The sequence below is a fragment of the Schistocerca nitens genome, chromosome 9 (assembly GCF_023898315.1).
Source record: "Schistocerca nitens isolate TAMUIC-IGC-003100 chromosome 9, iqSchNite1.1, whole genome shotgun sequence".
Lineage (NCBI taxonomy): Eukaryota > Metazoa > Arthropoda > Insecta > Orthoptera > Acrididae > Schistocerca > Schistocerca nitens.
The window spans coordinates 330,317,699-330,343,886 of NC_064622.1; the positions used below are offsets into that span (position 1 = coordinate 330,317,699).

The 26,188-nt window shown below is 39.6% G+C and overlaps 1 protein-coding gene across 2 annotated transcripts in view; it reads right to left on the reverse strand.

The window, feature by feature from the left end:
- Positions 1–7,943: 7,943 nt before the first annotated feature.
- The window catches only part of LOC126203808 (synaptotagmin-7-like), a 548,274-nt gene continuing 530,029 nt past the window's right edge, over positions 7,944–26,188 (reverse strand). For both annotated transcript variants that reach the window (XM_049938174.1, XM_049938175.1), the window contains 2 exons: positions 10,553–10,765; positions 7,944–8,289 (listed from right to left, as the gene is read on the reverse strand). In XM_049938174.1, coding sequence (XP_049794131.1) covers positions 8,189–8,289; positions 10,553–10,765 — 314 coding nt within the window. In that variant the 3' untranslated portion in view covers positions 7,944–8,188. The remainder of the gene's footprint in view (positions 8,290–10,552; positions 10,766–26,188) is intronic.

Genomic DNA, 26,188 nt, shown 5'->3' on the forward strand with positions numbered 1-26,188 from the left:
AGGTACCTCGAGTACTGTCCTCTCTCTTGGATACTCTCATCTACAGGAAGTACAGAATCTCTCACCACTAGTTCATGTGACTGTGACTGATGTATCAGTGGTACGTTGTGGTCTCTGTACTGGCATGGAACAGACATGGAGAATGTACCCCCTAAACATAAATTTTAGTTGCTGTCTCCCACTGAAACTGATGCTGAGTTTGGGAGCCATACTTCACTTGTTGAGAAGCCCGCATTATGCCATGTCAGTCAGGAACTAGCACAATAGGATCAGGTGTTGTTACTCATTGACAGTTTGAATGTATGGCAAATACAAATAGGATTCCAGAAAATGTCAATAACAGTTGGGAAGAATCACCTTGTGCACTCAGCCTTGAGGCCTTATTCAACGAATTGAAGAGGCTGCTCCAGCAGTCATTGATGAAACAGGATAGAACCAAAATTCAACTACAGATTGTAGCACATGTTGAATGATGTTTTTTGTCTGTGATCTGAGGTCACACTTGGATCATACCAGTGTGTGGCAGACTGGGTTTGGAAGACCAACCGTGCTCATGAAATTTCAACAAAGCTCACACAGTCTGCGGGATTGTCCCCAGAACTGATCATGACCTCCTGTTTCTGAGTCATGTGGAAGGCTTTAACCAGAGACTTTGAAGGTTCTATGATAAATTAGTCTATGACTTCCAAAACTTGCACTATAGGGTCCAGAACTGTGGGGTCCTTCTACACTCCTGGAAATTGAAATAAGAACACCGTGAATTCATTGTCCCAGGAAGGGGAAACTTTATTGACACATTCCTGGGGTCAGATACATCACATGATCACACTGACAGAACCACAGGCACATAGACACAGGCAACAGAGCATGCATAATGTCGGCACTAGTACAGTGTATATCCACCTTTCGCAGCAATGCAGGCTGCTGTTCTCCCATGGAGACGATCGTAGAGATGCTGGATGTAGTCCTGTGGAACGGCTTGCCATGCCATTTCCACCTGGCGCCTCAGTTGGACCAGCATTCGTGCTGGACGTGCAGACCGCGTGAGACGACGCTTCATCCAGTCCCAAACGTGCTCAATGGGGGACAGATCCGGAGATCTTGCTGGCCAGGGTAGTTGACTTACACCTTATAGAGCACGTTGGGTGGCACGGGATACATGCGGACGTGCATTGTCCTGTTGGAACAGCAAGTTCCCTTGCCGGTCTAGGAATGGTAGAACGATGGGTTCGATGACGGTTTGGATGTACCGTGCACTATTCAGTGTCCCCTCGACGATCACCAGTGGTGTACGGCCAGTGTAGGAGATCGCTCCCCACACCATGATGCCGGGTGTTGGCCCTGTGTGCCTCGGTCGTATGCAGTCCTGATTGTGGCGCTCACCTGCACGGCGCCAAACACGCATACGACCATCATTGGCACCAAGGCAGAAGCGACTCTCATCGCTGAAGATGACACGTCTCCATTCGTCCCTCCATTCACGCCTGTCGCGACACCACTGGAGGCGGGCTGCACGATGTTGGGGCGTGAGCGGAAGACGGCCTAACGGTGTGCGGGACCATAGCCCAGCTTCATGGAGACGGTTGCGAATGGTCCTCGCTGATACCCCAGGAGCAACAGTGTTCCTAATTTGCTGGGAAGTGGCAGTGCGGTCCCCTACGGCACTGCGTAGGATCCTACGGTCTTGGCGTGCATCCGTGCGTCGCTGCGGTCCGGTCCCAGGTCGACGGGCATGTGCACCTTCCGCCGACCACTGGCGACAACATCGATGTACTGTGGAGACCTCACGCCCCACGTGTTGAGCAATTCGGCGGTACGTCCACCCGGCCTCGCGCATGCCCACTATACGCCAACGCTCAAAGTCCGTCAACTGCACATACGGTTCACGTCCACGCTGTCGCGGCATGCTACCAGTGTTAAAGACTGCGATGGAGCTCCGTATGCCACGGCAAACTGGCTGACACTGACGGCGGCGGTGCGCAAATGCTGCGCAGCTAGCGCCATTCGACAGCCAACACCGCGGTTCCTGGTGTGTCCGCTGTGCCGTGCGTGTTATCATTGCTTGTACAGCCCTCTCGCAGTGTCCGGAGCAAGTATGGTGGGTCTGACACACCGGTGTCAATGTGTTCTTTTTTCCAGTTCCAGGAGTGTATATGGGTCAGGGGTGCATTTAACATCAGAGGCTGCTAGCCAGGTGTATTTAGTTTAGGTAACTCTCCATCAAGTCCAGATAATTATGGCTTAGGAAACCTTTAAGTACTAGTATGAGAGTGAAATAAATATTGCTAAGTCCTGTTGTGAAACTACTACTCTGATTCTTATTTTAGATAGCAAAATATGGACCCTGAAATGTGGATTTCCAAACTATTTTTATTTTCAAACAGTTAATAGAGAACCTGTCTTCACTAGCAGCCGTGAGAGTAATGTTATATGTCATAGTAATACCTAATTACATAATAAAAAGGTCATTGTGATCTAAGTTGAATGTCTTTGACCTTAATCAAAAGGTGCAGGATTTTGAGTTCTGTCTGAACCAATGCTTGGATTTTAAATTAAAATAGTTATAGCAGCTAAATAATCATAATATAAGAAGTCACCCTCATTCTGCCAACAGCTGTGTGAAAGAGGGCAGAAGTGTGAATAGAGGTTCAGTGCATTCTTTTGCTCTTTGAATGGAGAAACTGTCCATAAATGTAGAGGAATCTGGAATGACCACTGATGAGGGTATAAAGGCAATGAGAAGCTCTACATTAAAGAGACATAATGTATATCCACATGACAGGTGGCCTGAATTTAATTTGACTTATTGATTCACTCAGTGATCATCTCACAAATAATATAGGATTGTTTACCATATTACAGGGGACATGAATAGCCCAAAATATACATGATGAATATATAAGTATGCTTCTATGAGGATTGGAGTAGTGGTCAGTCATGTTCCTGACGAATTTGCTCGAATTAATTCAGAAAAACAACTGAAACCTAAACGAAGATGGCCGGACAGGGTAAATATGGCATAAGTGTCTTAACAACTGCACTGCCTCATTTGCCCGCAATTGAAAAAGTGTCATGAGGATCTCTTCATTGCTCAATGATTTTGAATTATTACCCCATTCAGATTTCTGGGCACTGTCTGCCAAGGGCCATAATTTTAAGGTAAACTGTTCTGTACAACATTGCAGTATATGACAAAAAGTGTTCATTATCTAGGATTCAGAACATCATTCTGTAAATTATTCAGAGGTAAAACAGGAAACTAGTAAGCCCTAAAAACTCACAAGCATATTAAAAGTGAAAAAAGAATCAAATTCATGTGTTACCTGGGTTCATTGGTTGTATGATGAACAACAGTGCTTGCTGTAAATGTACTTCCTCTTTCATAGTATGTAGATAAATAACATTAATTCTTTTAGATTTACAGAAGCTTTTGTGATAGTTTAAAAAAGTTAAGCACCACCCAAAGCAGTAGTTCGTTTAATAGTAGTGCCTTCTGTATAGAATGCTCCTTTCCGAGCTTTCTAGGCACAAGAATATATCTGACAATCTTTAATGGAAGTAAGTGCACATAACAGTGGTTTTCTTTTTTAAAGTCTCTCTCTTTTGTTAATTTATACCATTATTTGTTACATATTCCTGGTAATTCATCTCTATATACGTTTGAAATAACATGAAATAGGAATGTCTTCTTTTAAATAATAGTAACAATCATCATCATCATCATCATCATCATCATCATCATCATCATCATCATCCATAGCCATCTCTCTCTCTCTCTCTCTCTCTCTCTCTCTCTCTCTCTCTCTCTCTCTGTACTTCGCAAAGTTTCAAAAAAATTCAAAACAATCAACAAAAACAAACAATGGGAACTCCAAGTAGGAAGTTTTTGTGTGTGTCTTTTACTGATGAAAGCTGTCACTGAAAGCTTTATGTAAGTGTCTTTATTGTGCCTGTCTGCAACTTGACATGTTAATACCTTCAGAAATATTGTTTTGCCAAAGCTGCATGTTTTTAACTATATGTATTTAGATTACCATGAACCTTGGTGCCTTGATTTTCAATTTTGCTCTGGTGTTTAGACAGAGACTGGAATTTTTTTTGTTTCCATAATGCCCACACCATTCAAATATAACAGAGTTGTGTCATGTGTTAGCTGAGCAATCTGCTGGCATTATGTAGTGTATCATTTCAAATATTTGTCGTCATTATTGTGAAATTTTAGCCTGCATTGTTATTCTGAACACAGAGATGTTCTTATACTGTTCTTAAATATTGTGTGGTGTTGATATGTGTATAGCAGATATTAGACACACTGAAGACTGATCTTTTCAAATCAGTCATAATTTCAATGTACAAAAGTGAAGGAAAATGGAATTAAAGGTATAGGATCGGTGAGTGATGATACACAAATTAAAAATATTGTTGTTATGTTGGGTTTTACAGTTAATCACAACACTGTGTTAGAAAGAAATCCTATTGTATTTAATAACTTTTTAAATATATTTACAAACTAACATTTCACAAAACACAGTATGCTTCATCTTTTGGAAAATAGTACATCACCTTTAAGATTCTATGATTGAGTCCTTCTCTGACAGCTTTTCATGTAAAGTTACATATCTTTTTACTGTCTAACAGATACTTCTTTTTTATACTGACTACTACAAGTACATTTTGGAAATTTACTTTCTACACATATATTACACATAAGTTCTGTATTGCTGAAGTGTCACAATGGCATGTTTTAATAAAAACAATACACAGCAGTCTCTAGAAATCTCTGTTTTACTTTTATAGCCTGCGAACTATATGGATAATTGGGTTCTTGATATAATACAAATTAAACTTGTACCCTTACAGGAAGTATTTTTATACAGTATTTGTTGTATGATACCAGATTAATTCATATCTTTATTTATAATATTTACTGACCATGTGCTATAAAACTTCTTTGTTCTGTATTATGCCATTTTTTAAAAATTTTTGTTAGTACTGTTTCATTTGACTGTAAGCAGTTACTTTTTTAGATTTGTTCCATACGCCACACTGAATTGATCACAAGAGTGAATTAACATATTTATTTCTACAGATATACACCAACAATAACTTCTTGAAATTTAGTGAGATAAAAGCATCTCAAAACTTATTGTCCAGTCTTAACAACATAACAACTCCCAAGTAAGGAATAACTGTTCTGTTTATCAAAAGAAATGAGCCTGATGGCAATAGCTATAGTTAATGCACAACCTCAAAGAAACAAATTTATTATGAGATTAGCTTGAGTTAAGTAGGAAAAAAAGGAATCAAGTAACTTGCCATTGTTTTCATAATACTGAAGGCACTTGTTAAAACTATCATTTGTTTTTAAAGAAAATTTGAATATTATTAAATATATCAATGAAATTAAGATATGTAAAATTTCTTGTCACCAAGTGGCAGAAGAGAGAAATGTAGGAGAGACAAATGATAGTTATTTCTTCTCTGCCAAAAGAGAACAAAAGTTTTAAGAAATTGGATAATTCAGGAATTAAGGTTATAAATGCCCCTTGGCTCTCAGAGACATTGTGTCTTTAATTTATGAATAACTTCATTTCCTTTAGTCCTTCATACTTTCCAAATGATGGAAACTTTGCTTTCAAAATATAGAATTTTTGTGTTTGTCAGTGTCTACTGCCATCTGATGTACAGAAGTTGTTTCTATTATTTTTTATTGTAGTTTCATTGTGTGGGCTCTTTTATTTGTGGCTGTTTTGGTGTGGTGACTGTAAGTGATGATCAATCTCAATATTTTTTTTTTCCATTCTGCTGACAGTATATTGTTTTTTACAAATTAACCACAAAACAAAATGCAGCTAACCAATTGCATTTGATATAAATTAAATTGACACCTATATATCTATTGAAGAATGTTCACAGATCTGTTAAAGCAAAGCTTAACAGTATATTACGTGAAATATTTTATGTAATTGTATCTTCTCATTAATTTCTTACTAATACTATTTCTCACATTAAATCCTTTGTGCCTCTCCAATGTGAAGTTAGTGATGGAAAAATAGGAGATTATGCTGTAGATAATGACAAAAAATTGATGTACTTACTGCAGTCATGCAGGCAGCAAGAATTTTTGGTTTTCATTAATTGTTCTTTTCATAACATACCGATTATGAATAAGTTGATGTTTTGTCTTTATCCATGCTGTTTAGAAATGGCAATGATGTAAACTTTTGCTTGCAAAAACCTGGCATATGCAGCCTATTATTGACTAATTACTACTGGAGGTGCTATGAACTTTGTAATTTTCAGTTGGTGGATGGTTCTCATCTTGTGCCAGTTATTTATTTTTGATCTTAATGAACCAGTTTGAAAGACAGAAATCTAGTGGTTTTGTTCATACAGGTATTATAGACACCGCTTCTACTACTATTTTCCATAAATCTTGAAATTGTATATACATTTCATCTAATCTTTGATCAGCACTATTTGAGACAAGAAAGGAGCAACAGGTGTAACTGGAAATAATTGCCATACACATGTACATCTTTCAAATATTTTGGCAATTTTTTACATATGTTTTTGTCTTTTATCTCTAAAATTGGAATATATCATATGTCAATACTGCTTCAATACTCCTTGTGGAATAATTGATAAGTAGACACTCTTCTTTCATATCAAACAGTCCAAATATTTATTTTTTTGGTTATTACTTGAATGTATTTATCCATACCTAAGTTTTAGTCTGAGGTAACTTGCTTTGCAGAAAGGAAAAAATTATAATATTAAACAATACAAGTACATATGTATATTAAAAAACAAATATAAAATTCATCAATAAATTTTGATTTGCTCAGTTGTGGGGATTACTATATGAAACAACTTGTACAGTTAAAGAAATATGTATTCCTTTTTCCTTTTCTTCAAGAACAAAATTTAGAGTTAGTCTACGGGAATTAATTTTTCTAAATAATAACTAATGTTAAATATCGGAATTGAGTAACTTACTATTGAAAGGGCAAAGCACACTTTCTGGGTGCCCCTGTGCCCTGTGTCCCCCTCCTCCCCTCCAACCCCTCCAACCACCCCCCTCCCCCTCTCAGAGAGGGAAAGATTGGAGGGGGAGGGAGAGGATTGGAGAAGTCATGATACCATTTCAATTTTGGTGTGTTCAGCCACCAAACAGTAGTTGTATTGTGTTTCTGAGCTTTGAGCTATCACTTAGGCCTACTTAACATTTCGCATCATTTCACTGTTACGTTTCACCAGTATTGTACTCAAAATGGATGTTAATAGACCTCTGACTAAATGAAAACTCTAGCAATGTTATCTTTTGAAATTATATTCATATGAATGCAAAAGTTTTCACAGAACAATTACTGATATTTAATACCCCACATTTTAATATTTTGTAGCATACTTTATATTTTAACAAAATTACTGAACAACAGCTATTAAATGGGAAATTATCTGTTGATGCAAGACCAAGATCTACAACTGTATCAACATATAATCCTCTTTAAAACAGTTGAAAAGGAATTCCAGTAAAAACTGTTGCAGGTGTACTCCATAATCAGTTACTGTAGCATATTGTCATACATGTATTGTTAACTTTTGTTTCTTGCTGAGAGTATTTTGCATTCTGAGTGGAAGGTACTAACTACTGTAAAGGTCAACTGTATTAGTATGTCATTCTGGTATTTGTTTATGAAACAAAATTATTGAAATACTATTACAATTGTTTGTAAAAACTAATTAAAACATATTTAACTAGACAAACTAAATACTTAAAATTAACTGTAAGTACGGTTGAATAATGACATTTTGTGACTTGGTAATTTTTTTTACATTTCTGACTTTTCAAAAGAATTTGTATGTCTGTTGTATACTAGAGAGCACAATTACATTGATAGCAAAATATTTCAGCACGAGTTACAGAGTTAGTACCTGTAAAATAATTATTACTGACAATACATAGCAGTTCCATCTGTTTCTTTGTAATATACATACATTTTACTGAGTTTATGATGACAATTTCATCACAGCCTGCTTTATAAGAAATTCACTCCACAAGATATGTACACTGCCAAATTATATTTGATCACAGGGTTATGACTGTAAAAATAATGCAGAGTATTATTTAATTTGTAGAAGATCCATTGTCGTAGACTTCATTGTTGATCCCATCATAACTTAGTTACTCAGGTTTCAGTCGATGCCACTGTATGACTGTTTGTCGTGGTTTTGTTATCATCTCCTGCCAGTGTTTTGTCTCTGTTGCTCCAGAACCATTTTTACCTGTACAATAAAATGCACCACTTAATTCGTAGAAGATTTAGGATTATAAAGAGGCAGCAAAATAATGTGTGCTACTCTAAAAGAAATGAATGCATGTAATTTTAGCTTATATTCACTTTTATAAACAGATGTTACAACTGAATATTTCAGTCCTTCAGGAATGACACTTTGATCAGTCAACTAATTAAAAAGGTAATTTCTATTTTTACTACAATGAAAGCACAAGATTTAATACTTTGTTTAGAATACCATCATGACAGCAGAGTGTAGACCAATCAAAAACTTGAGAAAAACCCAAGATTTCAAGAAGTGTGACATAACTGCTTGAGCCTTTCTATCTCTGAGTATCCTATGGCATACAAACCATGGCCCATGATTATTAACACCAGCCTTAAAGACTACATTATGTGATAACCAAGAAATTGATTCTTCCTGTGTGATTCTGAATGGCAATTGCAGTCTACCAATTTTATACAATATGCACTACTGGCCATTAAAATTGCTACACTATGAAGATGATGTGCTACAGGCGTGAAATTTAACCAACAGGAAGAAGATGCTGTGATATGCAAATGATTAGCTTTTCAGAGCATTCACACAATGTTGGCACTGGTGGCGACACCTACAACGTGCTGACATGAGGAAAGTTTCCAACCGATTTCTCATACACAAACAGCAGTTGACCAGCGTTGCCTGGTGAAACGTTGTTGTGATGCCTCGTGTAAGGAGGAGAAATGCATACCATTACGTTTCCGACTTTGATAAAGGTCGGATTGTAGCCTATCATGATTGCGGTTTATTGTATCGCGACATTGCTGCTCTCGTTGGTCGAGATCCAATGACTGTTAGCAGGATATGGAATCGGTGGGTTTAGAAGGGTATTACCGAACGCCGTGCTGGATCACAATGGCCTCGTAACGCCAGCAGTCGAGATGAAAGGAATCTTATCTGCATGGCTGTAATGGATCATGCAGCCACGTCTCAATCCCTGAGTCGACAGATGGGGAAGATTGCAAGACAACAACCATCTGCACGAACAGTTCGACGATGTTTGCAGCAGCTTGGACTATCAGCTCAGAGACCATGGCTGGGGATACCCTTGACGCTGCATCACAGACAGGAGCACCTGCGATGGTGTACTCAACGACAAACCTGGGTGCATGAATGGCAAAACGTCATTTTTTTCGGATGAATTCAGGTTCTGTTTACAGCATCATGATGGTCACATCCGTGTTTGGCGACATCGCAGTGAACGCACATTGGAAGCGTGTATTCGTCATCGCCATACTGGCATATCACCCGGTGTGATGGTATGGGGTGCCATTGGTTGCACGTCTCGGTCACCTCTTGTTCGCATTGATGGCACATTGAACAGTGGATGTTACATTTCAGATGTGTTATGACCTGTGGCTCTACCCTTCATTGGATCACTGCGAAACCGTACATTTCTGCAGGATAATACATGACCGCATGTTTCAGGTCCTGTACGGGCCTTTCTGGATACAGAAAATGTTCCTGCTACCTTGGCCAGCACATTCTCCAGATCTCTGACCAATTGAAAACGTCTGGTCAATGTTGGCCGAGTAACTGGTTTGACACAATACGCCAGTCACTACTCTTGATGAAATGTGGCATCGTGTTGAAGCTGCATGGGCAACTGCACCTATACACGCCATCTAAGCTCTGTTTGACTCAATGCTCAGGCGTATCAAGGCCGTTATTACAGCCAGAGGTGGTTGTTCTTGCATGAAAATGTAATCACATGTCAGTTCTAGTTTAATATATTTGTCCAATGAATACCCGTTTATCATCTGCACTTCTCCTTGATGTAGCAATTTTAGTGGCCAGTAATGTATGTACTTCATGAAATTGAGCATACACTTGGAAATTTTTATCCACTGCAAAATATCCTTTGATATGCCAGGGAATGATAATGGGAGTATGGGAGTCAGAGAGAGAGAGAGAGAGAGAGAGAGAGAGAGAGAGAGAGAGAGAGTCACTGTGCATTAAAAGACTTTTCTGACACAGTAGTATGATGAAACATTCTGCTTTGTTAGTCTGAAAAAGCAAAGGATCAGTCAAATGTGCTAGACGAAAATGTAGGAAGAAAACTGTCATATGTGGTTGGGGGCGTCGTGGAAATAGTTGTATCATGATATGGAGCTCTGATTGACAATTATGAATCCCATGTTTTATTCTTGCATGCCTAACTTTATGTGTTCTCTTGTTGCCATAGTGCCAATAAATCTACATCTAGACTTACCAGCGAGCATAATGCGTCCAATAAGCTCATTTCTTCCAATGTTATCAAAATCCATAACCTGAACATCCAGAGAACATTCTCTTATTTTCTCCCAAGGAACATTGAAGCTGAAGGATTCATCAAAAATTGGATTTAGAGTGCATTTGTACACTGGTGTCTTACGCTTCTCGATACGCTTGTCTCCAAACTGAAGCCACACTTTCACATAGGGATCTGAAACAGATGATGAGAGAATGTCAGTAAACTGAGTTGAAAAGGATTCCAGTTATGTCCTGAAATACCTGGTGCAATTGTTACGATAACTGTTATTTCGGCAAGTTCTTCACTTAGATTTCGCTAAGCTGCTCACTACAAATATTTCTGGAACCATTTCATTACACTAAGACATCTATAATCTCTTGTCACTGTTATATTAATTACAAAGAGACTAGTGTCAATTTCATTTTTTGAAATGGAGCTACAGTAATTTCGCTGCTAATATATTTCTCAAAGAGAGGAATTCAGCCATGTTTCAGTCTCTGAATATCATAAGTAGACTAGGGGAAATTGCAATATTAAGAACGTTAGGATTTATCTGTTTTGATGAATAAACTAATAGCTGTCTTGAGCAGGAATTCATATCCAAATTACAAAAGATGTCTCATTAGATAAGGAGGGAATAGAGTGTTGTAGCACTGTGATACAGGATAAATGGAAAATTTACCTTTCTATTCTGTCCATGTAGATCACATGCATCAGATACTGGTTAATCTGAAAGGAGAGAGGAGGGGGTGGGGTGGAGGGATGGGGGGGGGGGTCGGGGGGTACAGATGTCTTTCCAAAACCAAGTGAATGCATATGGAACACAGGGAGAGTAGTTGACTTATATGAACAAATGTATCATGGCCGATGGCATACAACAAGAATGTTAGTTTAAAGAATGTGCAAGGAGCACTGGAATGCTATGCAGAGGGTAAGAGGCAAGTCTGCAGCAAGTGGAGTGAACAAAATAGATGTTATGGGAGCTGCTGCTCATAATCCATGTATTAGCTCAAGAGGCATTTCTGGTGTCTCTGGAATAAGTCAGTACAGCATTTTTATCAAATGTCCCATGAAAGAGATGTGCAGGCAGCATACACTGTAACCTGGTCACAATCTTTAATTGGTCCACTGAATGCTGGCATGATAGAAATTCTTTTGAAGATGAAAGACAGAACAGGTGCCCATCAACAAGCACTTAATAGTAAGTGTTTATCACATTAGAATAATGACTGGAAAGGATGTGCTCTGTCTCTACCAGGACCTTCATTGTGCTTTTATGATTGAACATTCTGTCCCTAAGATGATTAATGGTAAAATGCGGTCTTTGGTGATATTTTCCAGATGAGATACAACTAGTTCAGGTACCAATTAGAGCCCCTTTTCCACTTATTATTATATAATATTGTGCCTAAGTCATGTGAGAGGCATTTCACTGGTCATGGTGTTCACCATTAAATCAGCAGCAGTACAGCAGAGAATGGGAAATCGTATGTCTTACTTGTTAGTACTGCAGTTGGGTGCAGGGATGAAGAAAAAGAGATTGTTCTAACCTCACCTGATAAAGTCAGGCAGCAACACTACGGCAGCTGATTCCAATGTATTTTTAATCAATTGCTGAAGCTGATGCTGTCAGCTGACATCAGCCAACTGGCACCAATATTCAATGAATTCATTTGTTATGATGAATTATGGGACCTCCCAAGTCTAGGAAAAAGAAGTTAGGCCCAGCACTGTCAAAAATCCGTAGGGAGAGGAGGAGGAGGAGGAGGAGGAGGAGGAGGAGGAGGTGGTGGTCCACCAGCAAATATTTAAACAGCATGCAGAGGCACAGGGGTGGCTTTCCAATGAACATTGCACATTCTGGCGAGGCCACATGGCAGCACACCAGCTGCTTCCACTCATGGACATATGGTACAGCCTCTTGTAACATACTGATTGACTTAGTATATTACTTAGTATATTACTCAATAAAATGCTTTTAATGTATTTCTTGGTGCACAGCATTGAGTATTGCACTTTATTACAACCACATTTCAAATTTATTATTTGTAAGTTAATATCTTATGGAAGAACTATAGATTATACTCCAATTGACACATTGTCTAAACAACAAAATCACAAGTTTTAATAGTTAGCAATAACATTTTTTGAGTTTTTGTGACTAATCTGTCAAATCTAAAGGAATATTAACTTTATTTTATAGTATAGGTACTTTTATATTAAATTATCATTTTGAAAGTCCTGGAATATCAGCATAGAAATGAAAAGATGTCTTAGTAATGTATGAAATAAAGTAGTTAGTACCTTCACAAACTAAAAAATGTAATTCTTGAACAAGAACTTGCATATATGTCAGTAACAGAAATAATTATGTTATTCGGTAGGAAATCAGAATTGTTTTAGAAATAATTGTTTACAATTCATACTTTTATGAAATTTTCTATGAAAAACAAATTATTCAAGAAAATGAATTATATCAAACCTTTTTTACATTATTGTAAAACATACCAATAACTTATTGGCACAAATGTATCTTTGCTAATAATAAGATTGGGATCATGATTTATTTTATTTTTATATATGAGCCAGTCCCCCCCATGAACCATGGACCTTGCCGTTGGTGGGGAGGCTTGCGTGCCTCAGCGATACAGATGGCCGTACCGTAGGTGCAACTACAACGGAGGGGTATCTGTTGAGAGGCCAGACAAACATGTGGTTCCTGAAGAGGGGCAGCAGCCTTTTCAGTAGTTGCAGGGGCAACAGTCTGGACGATTGACTGATCTGGCCTTGTAACATTAACCAAAATGACCTTGCTGTGCTGGTACTGCGAACGGCTGAAAGCAAGGGGAAACTACAGCTGTAATTTTTCCCGAGGACATGAGCTTTACTGTATGATTAAATGATGATGGCGTCCTCTTGGGTAAAATATTCTGGAGGTAAAATAGTCCCCCATTCGGATCTCCGGGTGGGGACTACTCAAGAGGACGTCGTTATCAGGAGAAAGAAAACTGGCATTCTACGGATCGGAGAGTGGAATGTCAGATCCCTTAATCGGGCAGGTAGGTTAGAAAATTTAAAAAGGGAAATGGATAGGTTAAAGTTAGATATAGTGGGAATTAGTGAAGTTCGGTGGCAGGAGGAACAAGACTTTTGGTCAGGTGATTACAGGGTTATAAATACAAAATCAAATAGGGGTAATGCAGGAGTAGGTTTAATAATGAATAAACAAATAGGAGTGCGGGTTAGCTACTACAAACAGCATAGTGAACGCATTATTGTGGCCAAGATAGACACAAAGCCCATGCCTACTACAGTAGTACAAGTTTATATGCCAACTAGCTCTGCAGATGATGAAGAAATTGATGAAATGTATGATGAGATAAAAGAAATTATTCAGGTAGTGAAGGGAGACGAAAATTTAATAGTCATGGGTGATAATTTGTCCGTAGGAAAAGGGAGAGAAGGGAACATAGTAGGTGAATATGGATTGGGGGGAAGAAATGAAAGAGGAAGCCGCCTTATAGAATTTTGCACAGAGCATAACTTAATCATAGCTAACACTTGGTTCAAGAATCATAAAAGAAGGTTGTATACCTGGAAGAATCCTGGAGATACCAAAAGGTATCAGACAGATTATATAATGGTAAGACAGAGATTTAGGAACCAGGTTTTAAATTGTAAGACATTTCCAGGTGCAGATGTGGATTCTGACCACAATGTATTGGTTATGAACTGCAGATTGAAACTGAAGAAACTGCAAAAAGGTGGGAATTTAAGAAGGTGGGGCCTGGATAAACTGAAAGAACCAGAGGTTGTAGAGAGTTTCAGGGAGAGCATAAGGGAACAATTGACAGGAATGAGGGAAAGAAATACAGTAGAAGAAGAATGGGTAGCTCTGAGGGATGAAGTAGTGAAGGCAGCAGAGGATCAAGTAGGTAAAAAGACGAGGGCTAATAGAAATCCTTGGGTAACAGAAGAAATATTGAATTTAATTGATGAAAGGAGAAAATATAAAAATGCAGTAAATGAAGCAGGCAAAAAGGAATACAAACGTCTCAAAAATGAGATCGACAGGAAGTGCAAAATGGCTAAGCAGGCATGGCTAGAGGACAAATGTAAGGATGTAGAGGATTGTCTCACTAGGGGTAAGATAGATACTGCCTACAGGAAAATTAAAGAGACCTTTGGAGAGAAGAGAACCACTTGTATGAATATCAAGAGCTCAGATGGCAACCCAGTTCTAAGCAAAGAAGGGAAGGCAGAAAGGTGGAAGGAGTATATAGAGGGTTTATACAAGGGCGATGTACTTGAGGACAATATTATGGAAATGGAAGAGGATGTAAATGAAGATGAAATGGGAGATAAGATACTGCGTGAAGAGTTTGACAGAGCACTGAAAGACCTGAGTCGAAACAAGGCCCCGGGAGTAGACAACATTCCATTAGAACTACTGATGGCCTTGGGAGAGCCAGTCATGACAAAACTCTGCCATCTGGTGAGCAAGATGTATGAAACAGGTGAAATACCCTCAGACTTCAAGAAGAATATAATAATTCCAATCCCAAAGAAAGCAGGTGTTGACAGATGTGAAAATTACCGAACTATCAGTTTAATAAGTCACAGCTGCAAAATACTAACGCGAATTCTTTACAGACGAATGGAAAAACTGGTACAAGCGGACCTCGGGGAAGATCAGTTTGGATTCCGTAGAAATGTTGGAACACGTGAGGCAATACTAACCTTAAGACTTATCTTAGAAGAAAGATTAAGAAAAGGCAAACCTATGTTTCTAGCATTTGTAGACTTAGAGAAATTCTGAAGGTGGCAGGGGTAAAATACAGGGAGCGAAAGGCTATTTACAATTTGTACAGAAACCAGGTGGCAGTTATAAGAGTCCAGGGGCATGAAAGGGAAGCAGTGGTTGGGAAAGGAGTGAGACAGGGTTGTAGCCTCTCCCCGATGTTATTCAATCTGTATATTGAGCAAGCAGTAAAGGAAACAAAAGAAAAATTCGGAGTAGGTATTAAAATTCATGGAGAAGAAGTAAAAACTTTGAGGTTCGCCGATGACATTGTAATTCTGTCAGAGACAGCAAAAGACTTGGAAGAGCAGTTGAACGGAATGGACAGTGTCTTGAAAGGAGGATATAAGATGAACATCAGCAAAAGCAAAACGAGGATAATGGAATGTAGTCAAATTAAATCGGGTGATGCTGAGGGGATTAGATTAGGAAATGAGACACTTAAAGTAGTAAAGGAGTTTTGCTATTTAGGGAGCAAAATAACTGATGAGGGTCGAAGTAGAGAGGATATAAAATGTAGACTGGCAATGGCAAGGAAATCGTTTCTGAAGAAGAGAAATTTGTTAACATCGAGTATAGATTTAAGTGTCAGGAAGTCGTTTCTGAAAGTATTTGTATGGAGTGTAGCCATGTATGGATGTGAAACATGGACGATAACCAGTTTGGACAAGAAGAGAATAGAAGCTTGACTAGAAGAAGGGATCGGTTGGTAGGACATGTTTTGAGGCATCAAGGGATCACAAATTTAGCATTGGAGGGCAGCGTGGAGGGTAAAAATCGTAGAGGGAGACCAAGAGATCAATACACTAAGCAGATTCAGAAGGATGTAGGTAGCAGTAGGTACTGGGAGATGAAGAAGCTTGCATAGGATAGAGTAGCATGGAGAGCTGCATCAAACCAGTCTCAGGACTGAAGGCCACAACAACAACAACATATGAGCCAGTGCATGGCCAAGCAGAGATAGTGGTTGTCATCTTGGGGTGGTTGTTGTTTCAGTTATAGCCAGTGGTTTTTTTTGAAATTTTTATTTCTTAAAACGTTATTTTAATGCTTTTTTGAAATTTTAAAAATGTGAATACAACATTTCTTTTACATTGCTTCAACCACAGCAAAATTTATGTCATCCCACTTATCAAAATCTGTGGTTCTGATTCTTTTTTGTCAGAGGTACCCATATGGCATACTGGTGCGTTCTGTCACATTGTTTTTATAGCTTAGATAGTTGTTTATTTCACATTGAATCTTAATGTTGAGGGCTGGATTGTAGTTCAGTCATCATCATCATCATCATCATCAACAGTTGCAGCCTCTGGTTGGGTCTGTTTGGAACATAAGCCATGCCACAAGTCCTGTTTTCTCATCATCTTTCTGTTTTACCCCTGGTCCAGTCTTCACTTCTGTTTAGCTCTTGAAAAGGGAGTGCACCAAAAGGCCTTACTCTTTGAAAACCTCCATTGGCAAAAGTTTTGCAAATATCACAATCTTTTGAAGTTTATTGGGCAGTGGATTATCAGACTGAAGTGTGGGGTGATGTGGCAATAGTGTCACAAGATGTATCCCTTAGGATGACAGATAGCTTGCACAGGAAGCTGCAGTGGTGGCGGTAAACATGCGGACCCGGTGCCAAGTAGACCAAGGTGTCCCAAGCAGTCGCACTCACCACAGTGCCAGTATCAGTATTCTCTGTTTTTGTCTGATCTTTGTGTTTTGTTCAGCATGAATGTTTGGCATGCCCCAAGCACTGGGCTACTTGTAATGCTTGCCACAAGATGGGCCACATTGCCTGCATGTGTCATTTGCGAGAAAGTTGCTCAGGATATGGACAAGGACGTAAATTGTGTGACTTCACCCAAGTTGTTTATCGAGTTAAGTGTTTTTTACCAAGTGCTCTGGCTACAGGTTAACACAGGTGCTGCAGTGACATTATTGAATGTTCAAAGCTATGTGAGTTAGGGTCACCACTGTTGACACTGGTCACATGGAAGCTCTTCACTTATAACAAACAAATTATTGCCCTGTTAGGACAATTTATGGCATCTGCCTTTACAAGTCAGTGATTTGTTCCATTACATTTTTGATGGCTGCCAATTCCGGTGTTGAGAACTTGTTCAGGCTCGACGGATTTCAGGTATTTGGATTTTCTGTCACCAACACAGTTCACTTTGTGTGTGATGAGATACTGTATTCTCAATTGGAAACATTGTATGGGGTGCTTTTGGATTTGTTTTTGGAAGCTATAAGGTGTGCTACAAATTTTTCTGCTCATATTTCTTTGAAATCCATGGCTCAGCCTTTTTTTCGTCATTTGCATTCTGCTTCTGTCACCCTGAAAGATCAAGTGAAAGCAGAACTGGACAGACTTTAATCTGCAGGGGTGTTGCTACCTGGTATAGTTAGTGAATGGTTGTATCCACTGATTGTAGGTAAGAAGCCACTGGGAAAACTTCACTTCTGTGGTGACTTCAGTACTACTGTCAATGTCCAGTGATCCTGGATATGTGTCCTATTCCCATTCTTGGAGGAACTGTTGGCAGAAATATCGGGTGGCCAGCACTTTTCTAAAATTGATTTGTCTGAAGCATATTTGCAGGTTGCTGTGGACACTGAGTCTCAGCAAGTTCTGTTTGGTCTCTAGCAATATTTGTGCCTTCCTTTTGGTGTGGCTAGTGCCCCTGCTATTTTCCAATGATTTTTAGAACAACTGATTATGCCTGTCCTGAGTTGCATTAATTGAAGGGCTTATTTCAATAGTGGTACAAGTCCATTACCTCCACTTTTCTGCCTACAATGCTTCTGAAACTAATGATCCAAACAAACAGAAAGCAAGAAGCCATATGCTTGAATATTTCTGGTATCTCAACTGCAGATTTTTCAGCACTCATTTAACTTTAGGACTCTGTATCTCAAAATGAACAAATATGGACTTGTACCACTATTGAGATAAGCCCTTTAATTATCTGGATGATATTGTTGTCATGGGTACCTCCACAGCAGATAATTTGAAAAATCTGCGCATTTTACTTTTCTGCCTTACAGTCTGCAGGCGTACAGTATAACCATGCAAAATCTCAGTTTTTTAACCTTCTGTTGTTTGATTTTCGAAGTCTCATGGGATGGGGTTTGCTTTCTGTTGGACCACATCTCCACTGTTATGTCTATGCCTCATCCCTCATCCACAAAGAAGCTTCAGGCCTTCCTAGGGAAGATAACCTACTAAATTCCTGCTGGAGGCAGCAACATTGGCCCACCTATTGCATGCCTTGCTACACAAGAATGAACCTTTTTGCTGGAGCCCAGATTGCAAATGTGCTTTTCAAATGTTGAAATCCAAACTACTCTCAGTCCGTTGTTTAGCTACATTCTCTCTGGACCTGCTCATAGGTTTGGTGATTGACACTTCACAGTACGACTTCGGCATGGTCCTAGTGCACCAATATACAGATGACTCTAAATGAGCTGTTGCTTTCGCTTCTAAATCTTTCACTTTGGCCCAGCAACCATACTCTCAGGTGGAAAAGAGGCTCGTGCTATAGCCTATACTCTCTGGGAATTTAATTTTTCTTTGTACGGCCCCAATTTTCACCTTATTACTGATTGTAAACTCTTGGTTCCCTTGCCTGACAAGGCAGCACACTGCCAACAATGCTGTGTGCTGTTCTTGTCTTGTTACAATTGTGAAATCCATTTGTGATCTACGTCTAAACATGCCAATGCGGACACCTTGTCCTTCCTTCCTGTGGGACTGATCCTGAGTTAGATAATGAAGAATTACTTTGCTTCCACCTTGATACTGAAATGCAGGCTGTGGTTGAGGGTTTCCTAATCATGAGTTTGTGCAAAGCAGCTGCCATTGCCAAGTACCTGGTTTCTGCCAGGTGGTTCGGTTTGTTCAACAGTGCTGGCCAGATAAACCTCTGGGTCACGCTTCGGATCCTCAGCACAATGATGCACAACTGTTTTTGATGGTATTTTGGTGTTGTTCATGGAAGACCTTTCTCCCAGAGTAGTCATTTCCACTGTGTTATGACACGAGGTTCTACATCTTCTCCATCAGAGTCATTGGGAAGTTCCATGCGTTAACTGTTAGCTAGAAGACATGTTTTTTTGACCAGGGATTGATGGCAATGTTGTCCATTGTGAGCAGTGTGCTCAACAACAGGCAGCTCCTAGGGCATCTGTCCCCCTGGCCCATTCCAGTCCAGCCATGTAGACTTTGTGGGTCCCTTTTTGATTTCCTATTGGCTCTTGGCTGTGCATGCATTTTCAGTTTCCTTACATTCTCCCATGTGTGTTGACATTGGCTAGGACCACAATTTACATGCTTTTGAGGGTTTTTTCTATTGAGAGGTTGCCTCATACCTTAGTTTCTGATATTGGGACCCAGTTCATTTCTCACACCTTTCAATTGTTTTGTTGCTGTCATGGCATTCGTCATGTTATGGCTCCACCACTCCATCCTCAATCAGATGGAGAGGTGGAATGACTAGTGTGTACATTTAACTCTCAAATGAGAAAGTCTGCTGTGGATTCTTCACCAGATGATGCCTGTCGCCACTGCCTACCCCATCGCCCTCTGCTTTGAGCCCATCGTTGTCTGATGCAGAGGCACCCCCATGCCTCCTCCACATTCGGTGCCCTGGGGTTTGAGCTTCCCGGTGCCAGGCAGTGGTCTGCCTCTGGCCTTGGGTGCATTGTTGCAGCCTGCTGTTCTGGTTGGGCAATCTCCACTGGCTCCCTCAACATAATTGCCTCAGCCATCATTCCTGGTGGATCCAGCATGTCTCCTCTGCCTGCTGATGATGACTCATAGATGGTGATACAACCCTCCTTCCTGATGCTGTTACACTTGTGTGTGCATACATCTCCATGTGTTATGGCCCTGCGTTCCAGTGCCCACCCGGCGCATTGTTACACACCTGCTGCTGGCACAGGCTGTCACCACTCTGGAGCAGATAGATGTCTCTCTCATCAGACCACTGGCATCTCCTCTATGCCTGGGCACCCTCTTCGCATTAGCAAGAGGTATGCTGTACCCTGCTACTAGTGCACGTGAGTGTGAATGTACTAAGTGTATTGTCACTATGTGTGTGTGCTTGTATCAACCACAAACTATATCAGCATGGGCCAGCCACTAGGGGCCACCTGTATGAAGTGTGCACATGGCACAGTCTCTGCTACACTGTCCACTGGCAGACCTGACTCACTTCACTATTTTCTTTTTATTTATATTGCTCATATCATTTGTTTTGTGTATCACTTATGTTGTACCTTCTGTATGATTCCTTTGGCTCATGGAGTCACAAGAGGATTATTTCCACTATTATTCAGAGGTCTATGAATAAAGACATATTTGTGTTACTTGGATCAGTTTAGTGTATTACTTGGTTACTACAGAACTTCTCCAGGACAACCAGCATGGACTCAAATGTCAGTCAAGTGAAACTCAAGTTGCTCCTTTCTTACAAGACCTCCTGAAAGCCATGTATCAAGACAGGTAGATGCATGCAGTATTTCTTAATTTCTGAAGAGTGTCTGACTCAGTATTGCATGAGTGCTTGTAATGAAAAGTATAATAGGGGTATCAAGTGAAATTTATGATTGGAATGAGTATTTGTTGATAGGGAGGACACAGCATGTTGTCTAGGCTGAAGAGTCATTGACAGATGTAAAAGTAACTTCAGGTGTGACCCAGGGAGGTGTGTTGGGATGCTTGATGTGTCATAATGTATATTAATCACCTTGCAAACAATATTAATGGTAACCACAGTATTTTCAAATATTATACAGTTATCTGCAATGAAGTAGTGTCCTGAAAATACTGTCCAGAAATGTATAATTGTTTACTAAGTATGTACTAAGATGGTATCTGTTCTTTCGAACATGTCCGAAAGAACAGATACCATCGGTGACCAAGCAGCTCGTTAGAATGAAATTAGAATGTAATGAACACCCTTAGCTGCTTACACACGTTGATATACGTCAACGGGGACAGATGAAAATGTGTGCCCTGACCGGGACTCGAACCCAGGATCTCCTGCTTACATGGCAGACGCTCTATCCATCTGAGCCACCGAGGACACAGTGCATAGCGAGACTGCAGGGATTTCTCTCTGGCACGCCTCCCACGAAACCCACATTCTCAACATATTGTCCCGCACTACATTCATAGTGCCCCCGCCCATTATACTCATTACTCGCGATGCGTTGCCGATTCCCGTAAGAGTTCGGGCTCTGTGCATTGGCCGGTGAGCTGGTTTCGCGGGAGGTGTGCCAGAGAGAAATCCCAGCAGTCGCGCTATCCTCTGTGTCCTCGGTGGCTCAGATGGATAGAGCGTCTGCCATGTAAGCAGGAGATCCTGGGTTCGAGTCTCGGTCGGGGCACACATTTTCATCTGTCCCCGTTGACATATGTCAATGCCTGTAAGAAGCTAGGGGTGTTCATTTCATTGTAATGTATAATTGTTCACTTCACAGAATGAAGAAAGTAGTATCCTATGAGTACAACATCAATGAGTCAAAACTGGAATTAGTTAACTTATACAAGTATCTTGGTGGAACAATTTTAGGGATACAAATGATCACAAAGGATTAGTAAAATAGGTGCTAAACTTTGGATCATTTGTAGTGTAACAGAGTGAGCTGAACGCAAGATGGTTAGGTGCTGAAAGGCAGCCATTTACAGTAATGTGCTGGCACAGCTTTGTGCTACTCTGCCTACTTAGATATCACAAGCTACATGTCAGTTGATGACTAGCTGTTTGCCAAAACCAGGGATACTTCAGCATACGGTGTGCATGGCACTTGCAGCAGTCACACCACAAAAAACACATTTGGGTGGATGTGAATACAGGCCATCTGCTATACCTATGAAAAACAGAAACTGGCTGTAACTGTTTTAAAAGTTATCTCAAATACTGAAAATAGTATGGTAAAATAAATGAGATCGAGCCCTCAGGAACTGCTGGTTCTCCACTTTCATCTATACAAACTGTAGCATTTCACGAGGATCAGCCTTAACCCCTGTAATGTTCTTGCTTTACACTAATGACTTCCCTGTAAGCTACCCACTAGTAGATTACACTACAAGCCTCATATCTGACACAAAGAACCATCAGGACTGTAATTAATAGAAGCACAGTCCAACTAAACTCATGTCTTAAATTAAAGAAACTGCTCTATAATTCAGGTAAAACAGTTGGCCTAACATTTCATACTGCCCAAAATAAAACTACACTGCTCCCCACTATACCTCTGAGTGATAACCAAGTTGTTTTCATCAATGAAACCAAATTTCTAGCAGTTTCTGTCACTGATATGCTCACATGGGAATACGTCACTGATGTAACAAGTACAGTACCAAATTAAGTATGTTTTATGATCTAATCAGCTCAATAAGAAATGTAATAAATATCAGTACTCTGCTCTATTTCATATGATACTCAGTTATGGAATAATTTTTTTGGGTAAAAGGGCAGAGCTAGTGAAACTTTCTAAACTCCAAAAGAAATCAATCAACACAATATCACCCAAACAGCAAAAAGAATGTGTAAATCATTGTTTAAGAAACTAAATATATTACTGCTCCCATGCCAATATGCACTAGACATTTTAACATTATGTGTATTTAGGTGAGCTAATCAGCTGCCCAGTATTGGTACAAGGTAAGATGAATTTGTTGCACCGACACAGTTTCAGCTTCCAATACACAGTCGTCCCAGGTGATCTCAGGTACAGAGACAATGAGTGTCACTGGAAATAGGTAAATCCCAGAGCTGAGAATTTGGACGGCTGATGCTCGCATTGCCTTTGTGCAGAATATGCTTCAGGAAATGGCAAAATGTCAGATAATCTTACAGATGGCCAACTTACAGCTCTTTGAGATAGCAATAATTCATATAAAATATTAATGCAAACATGAATAGATTTGTGATCTCAGAAAAATAAGGTGCAGCCAATGACACAACAGTACTTCAATATCTTTCCTTCTCATCCCGTACGGTAAGTCTCTCTTGACCAATGGTACAGGGTGACTTTCCTAAAATCTAACCCTTTTCTTAGGCCTCTCTAGTCCTTTTCCTTCACCATTCTTCCTTCCCCTTCAACCCTTCTGCCTGAAGAAGGAGCCACTGGCTATGATAGCTTGCCAATCCCAACAGTCTTTTATGTGTGTGTTCTGTTGCCACTTGGTGAGTAGATTTTTTATCAATGCAGTTAAATAATTTTATCACTACCTTTAAAACTACAGTTAAGTTACTATTTCACAGTGAATAAACATTTTCACAATGAACCTCCCAATTAGCAATATTTAAATGCTTCATCCAATTTCAACAAACGTTATCTCAGATGATACCATTGCACTATAGCTGTCATCACTGAAAGCTATGTATCTGTATCTATTTTATTTATTGATTTACAACATCTTTATCATTTTGAAAATGTCTGTCAGAACTTCGTATTCTCCACATTTACTCAGTAAATGAATGCAGCATGGGTACTTCAGTTTTGTCATATTTGTGTTTTATTTAATTAATTGTTTACTACTGTGCCAGTAACTTTATTTAAATGTTGATTGCAAGTGCTATTACAAAACTGTACTAATTTAAGAGTGGTCAATCACATGTGTCAGCAGGCACCAAAATTGAAAAGAGTGCCAGAAGACACCTCTGTCAAGCAGGCATAAATAGTTATTTAAGCAACTTTTAGCAGTCTTTTGTCATTTAACATAAGCACACTTGCACAAGAATGCTGGCTTATTTATTAATACACATACCTTTACTTATAAGTATTGTGAATAATCTGAGTATAATTGAAGGATAGTTATATTTCTCTGTTTAAATATTGTTGTGGCATGTTAGTTTAGTCAGAAAGTGGTCATGTTGAATCAGATCATGCCTGTAGAGCTTGAGAATGGTGTAATTTTAGTGGGGATGGCCTTCAGTCAATGAGAGTTGGACAATGGTGGAACACTGCTTGAGTCAAGTGGAGACTGGGACTTTTTTTAGTGAAGAGCTCGATGAATGATTCTGGACACTTTATGTCAAGTTCCTGAAGATGGAAGACCTGCTTGATATAGTGCTTTATTCAGATGTGTGTCTGGTAGATTCTGGGTAGTGATCAGCCACTACCATACTTTAATTTCTTAAGGGACTTTTATATTTCAAGAGATCTGAATGTGCTCCAGAGTAGGACTCTAACAATTGCCGATTGGTTGGAACTCAACAGAACTGTACAGGAAATGTGTCAAATATATGGGAATCAAATTGTACTTTCATCTACCAACACAAATAAAGAACATCATGGAACTAAAGGATTTTGTAATAAATCTAAGAACATGCTACATAAAGTGCTGCTGCTACAGCATACAGGAATTCTTAGAATCTGACTTGGCACAATAAGCAGAAGCATGTATGGACAGCATGAGGCATGTCTTAAGTCAATTTACCTATTTACATTATATATGTGTGGCACTGCAAATGAATAAATGATTATTAATTTTATGACTGTAAATCTTAGAGCCTATAACCTCCCTGAATAATGTGATAATGATACTGCGTGCAGAGTTCAAAGCTTCCTTAGTTATTTGTTTATGTGCATTTCCTTTTTTAAAATAACTATGAGTTATTTATATTCAGAACTCTTTACTAGGCAGCTCCTCTCAGATTAATACTCATTATGTGAAGCAATGTATCTCTAAACACACATTTTAAAAAATTGTTGGTCACATATTTTCTGAACTATTTAGTATGTATTTTTTCTCGGACTTGTACCAGTGATGTGTGCAGTAATCTACAGTGCCTCTTAAATGTAACTGTCACAGCTCTCCTGCCACACTCCCCCTGCCCCCCTCCATCATCTACCATCATATCACTCACTCTGACATGTCAGCTATTATGTCGTACTTTCTGTACAATGCACCAGTATGATTTAAAGGGCCAATAAAAATACACACATCGAAAAAGTTTTGCATCACCATGGTTGCGAGAGTTCTGAAACCTGCACAGAAAATTGGGATAGAGATCAACATAAACATCATTTCCGCCCTTTTTTACTGCTCATGAAAACCACACGTTGCATGTTGTACCACCATACAGTGAGACCTTCAGAGGTGGTGGTCATCGTGCAGCCTATTGCGCACAGTTTGACTCATAACATGACGTACTGTGACTGTATGAAAAGCATTATTCAACATGGTGGTGTTGCTGTCAGGGTTCCTCCAAGCCATAATGCATAGGTAGTGGTCATCCACTACAGTAGTAGCCCTTTGGCGGCCTGAGCGAGGCATGTCATTGACAGTTCCTGTCTCTCTGTATCTCATCCATGTCCGAACAACATCGCTTTGGTTCAGTCTGAGACTCCTGGACACTTTCCTTGTTGAGAGCCCTTCCTGGCACAAAGTAACAATGCAGGTGTAATTGAACTGTGGTATTGACCATCTAGGCGTGATTGAACTACAGACAACACAGTGGAATGACTGGAACTGATCGGCTGTCGCACCCCCTCCGTATAATAGGCACTGCTCATGCGTGGTTGTTTACATCTTTGGGCAGGTTTAGTGACATCTCTGAACAGTAAAAGGGACTGTGTCAGTGATACAATATCCACAGTCAACATCTCTCTTCAGGAGTTCTGGGAAGTGGGATGATGCAAAACTTTTTTTTTTTATGTGTGTACAATACAATACAACACAACACATTAAAGAAATAGACTGGAGTGGAAGACATAAGTAAGACTTCATCTTAATGAAAAGGAGGTAGGCAGCACATCTAAGTAGAGCAACAGATAGTAGACAGACCAAGGAAGTGCTTTGCTGGATT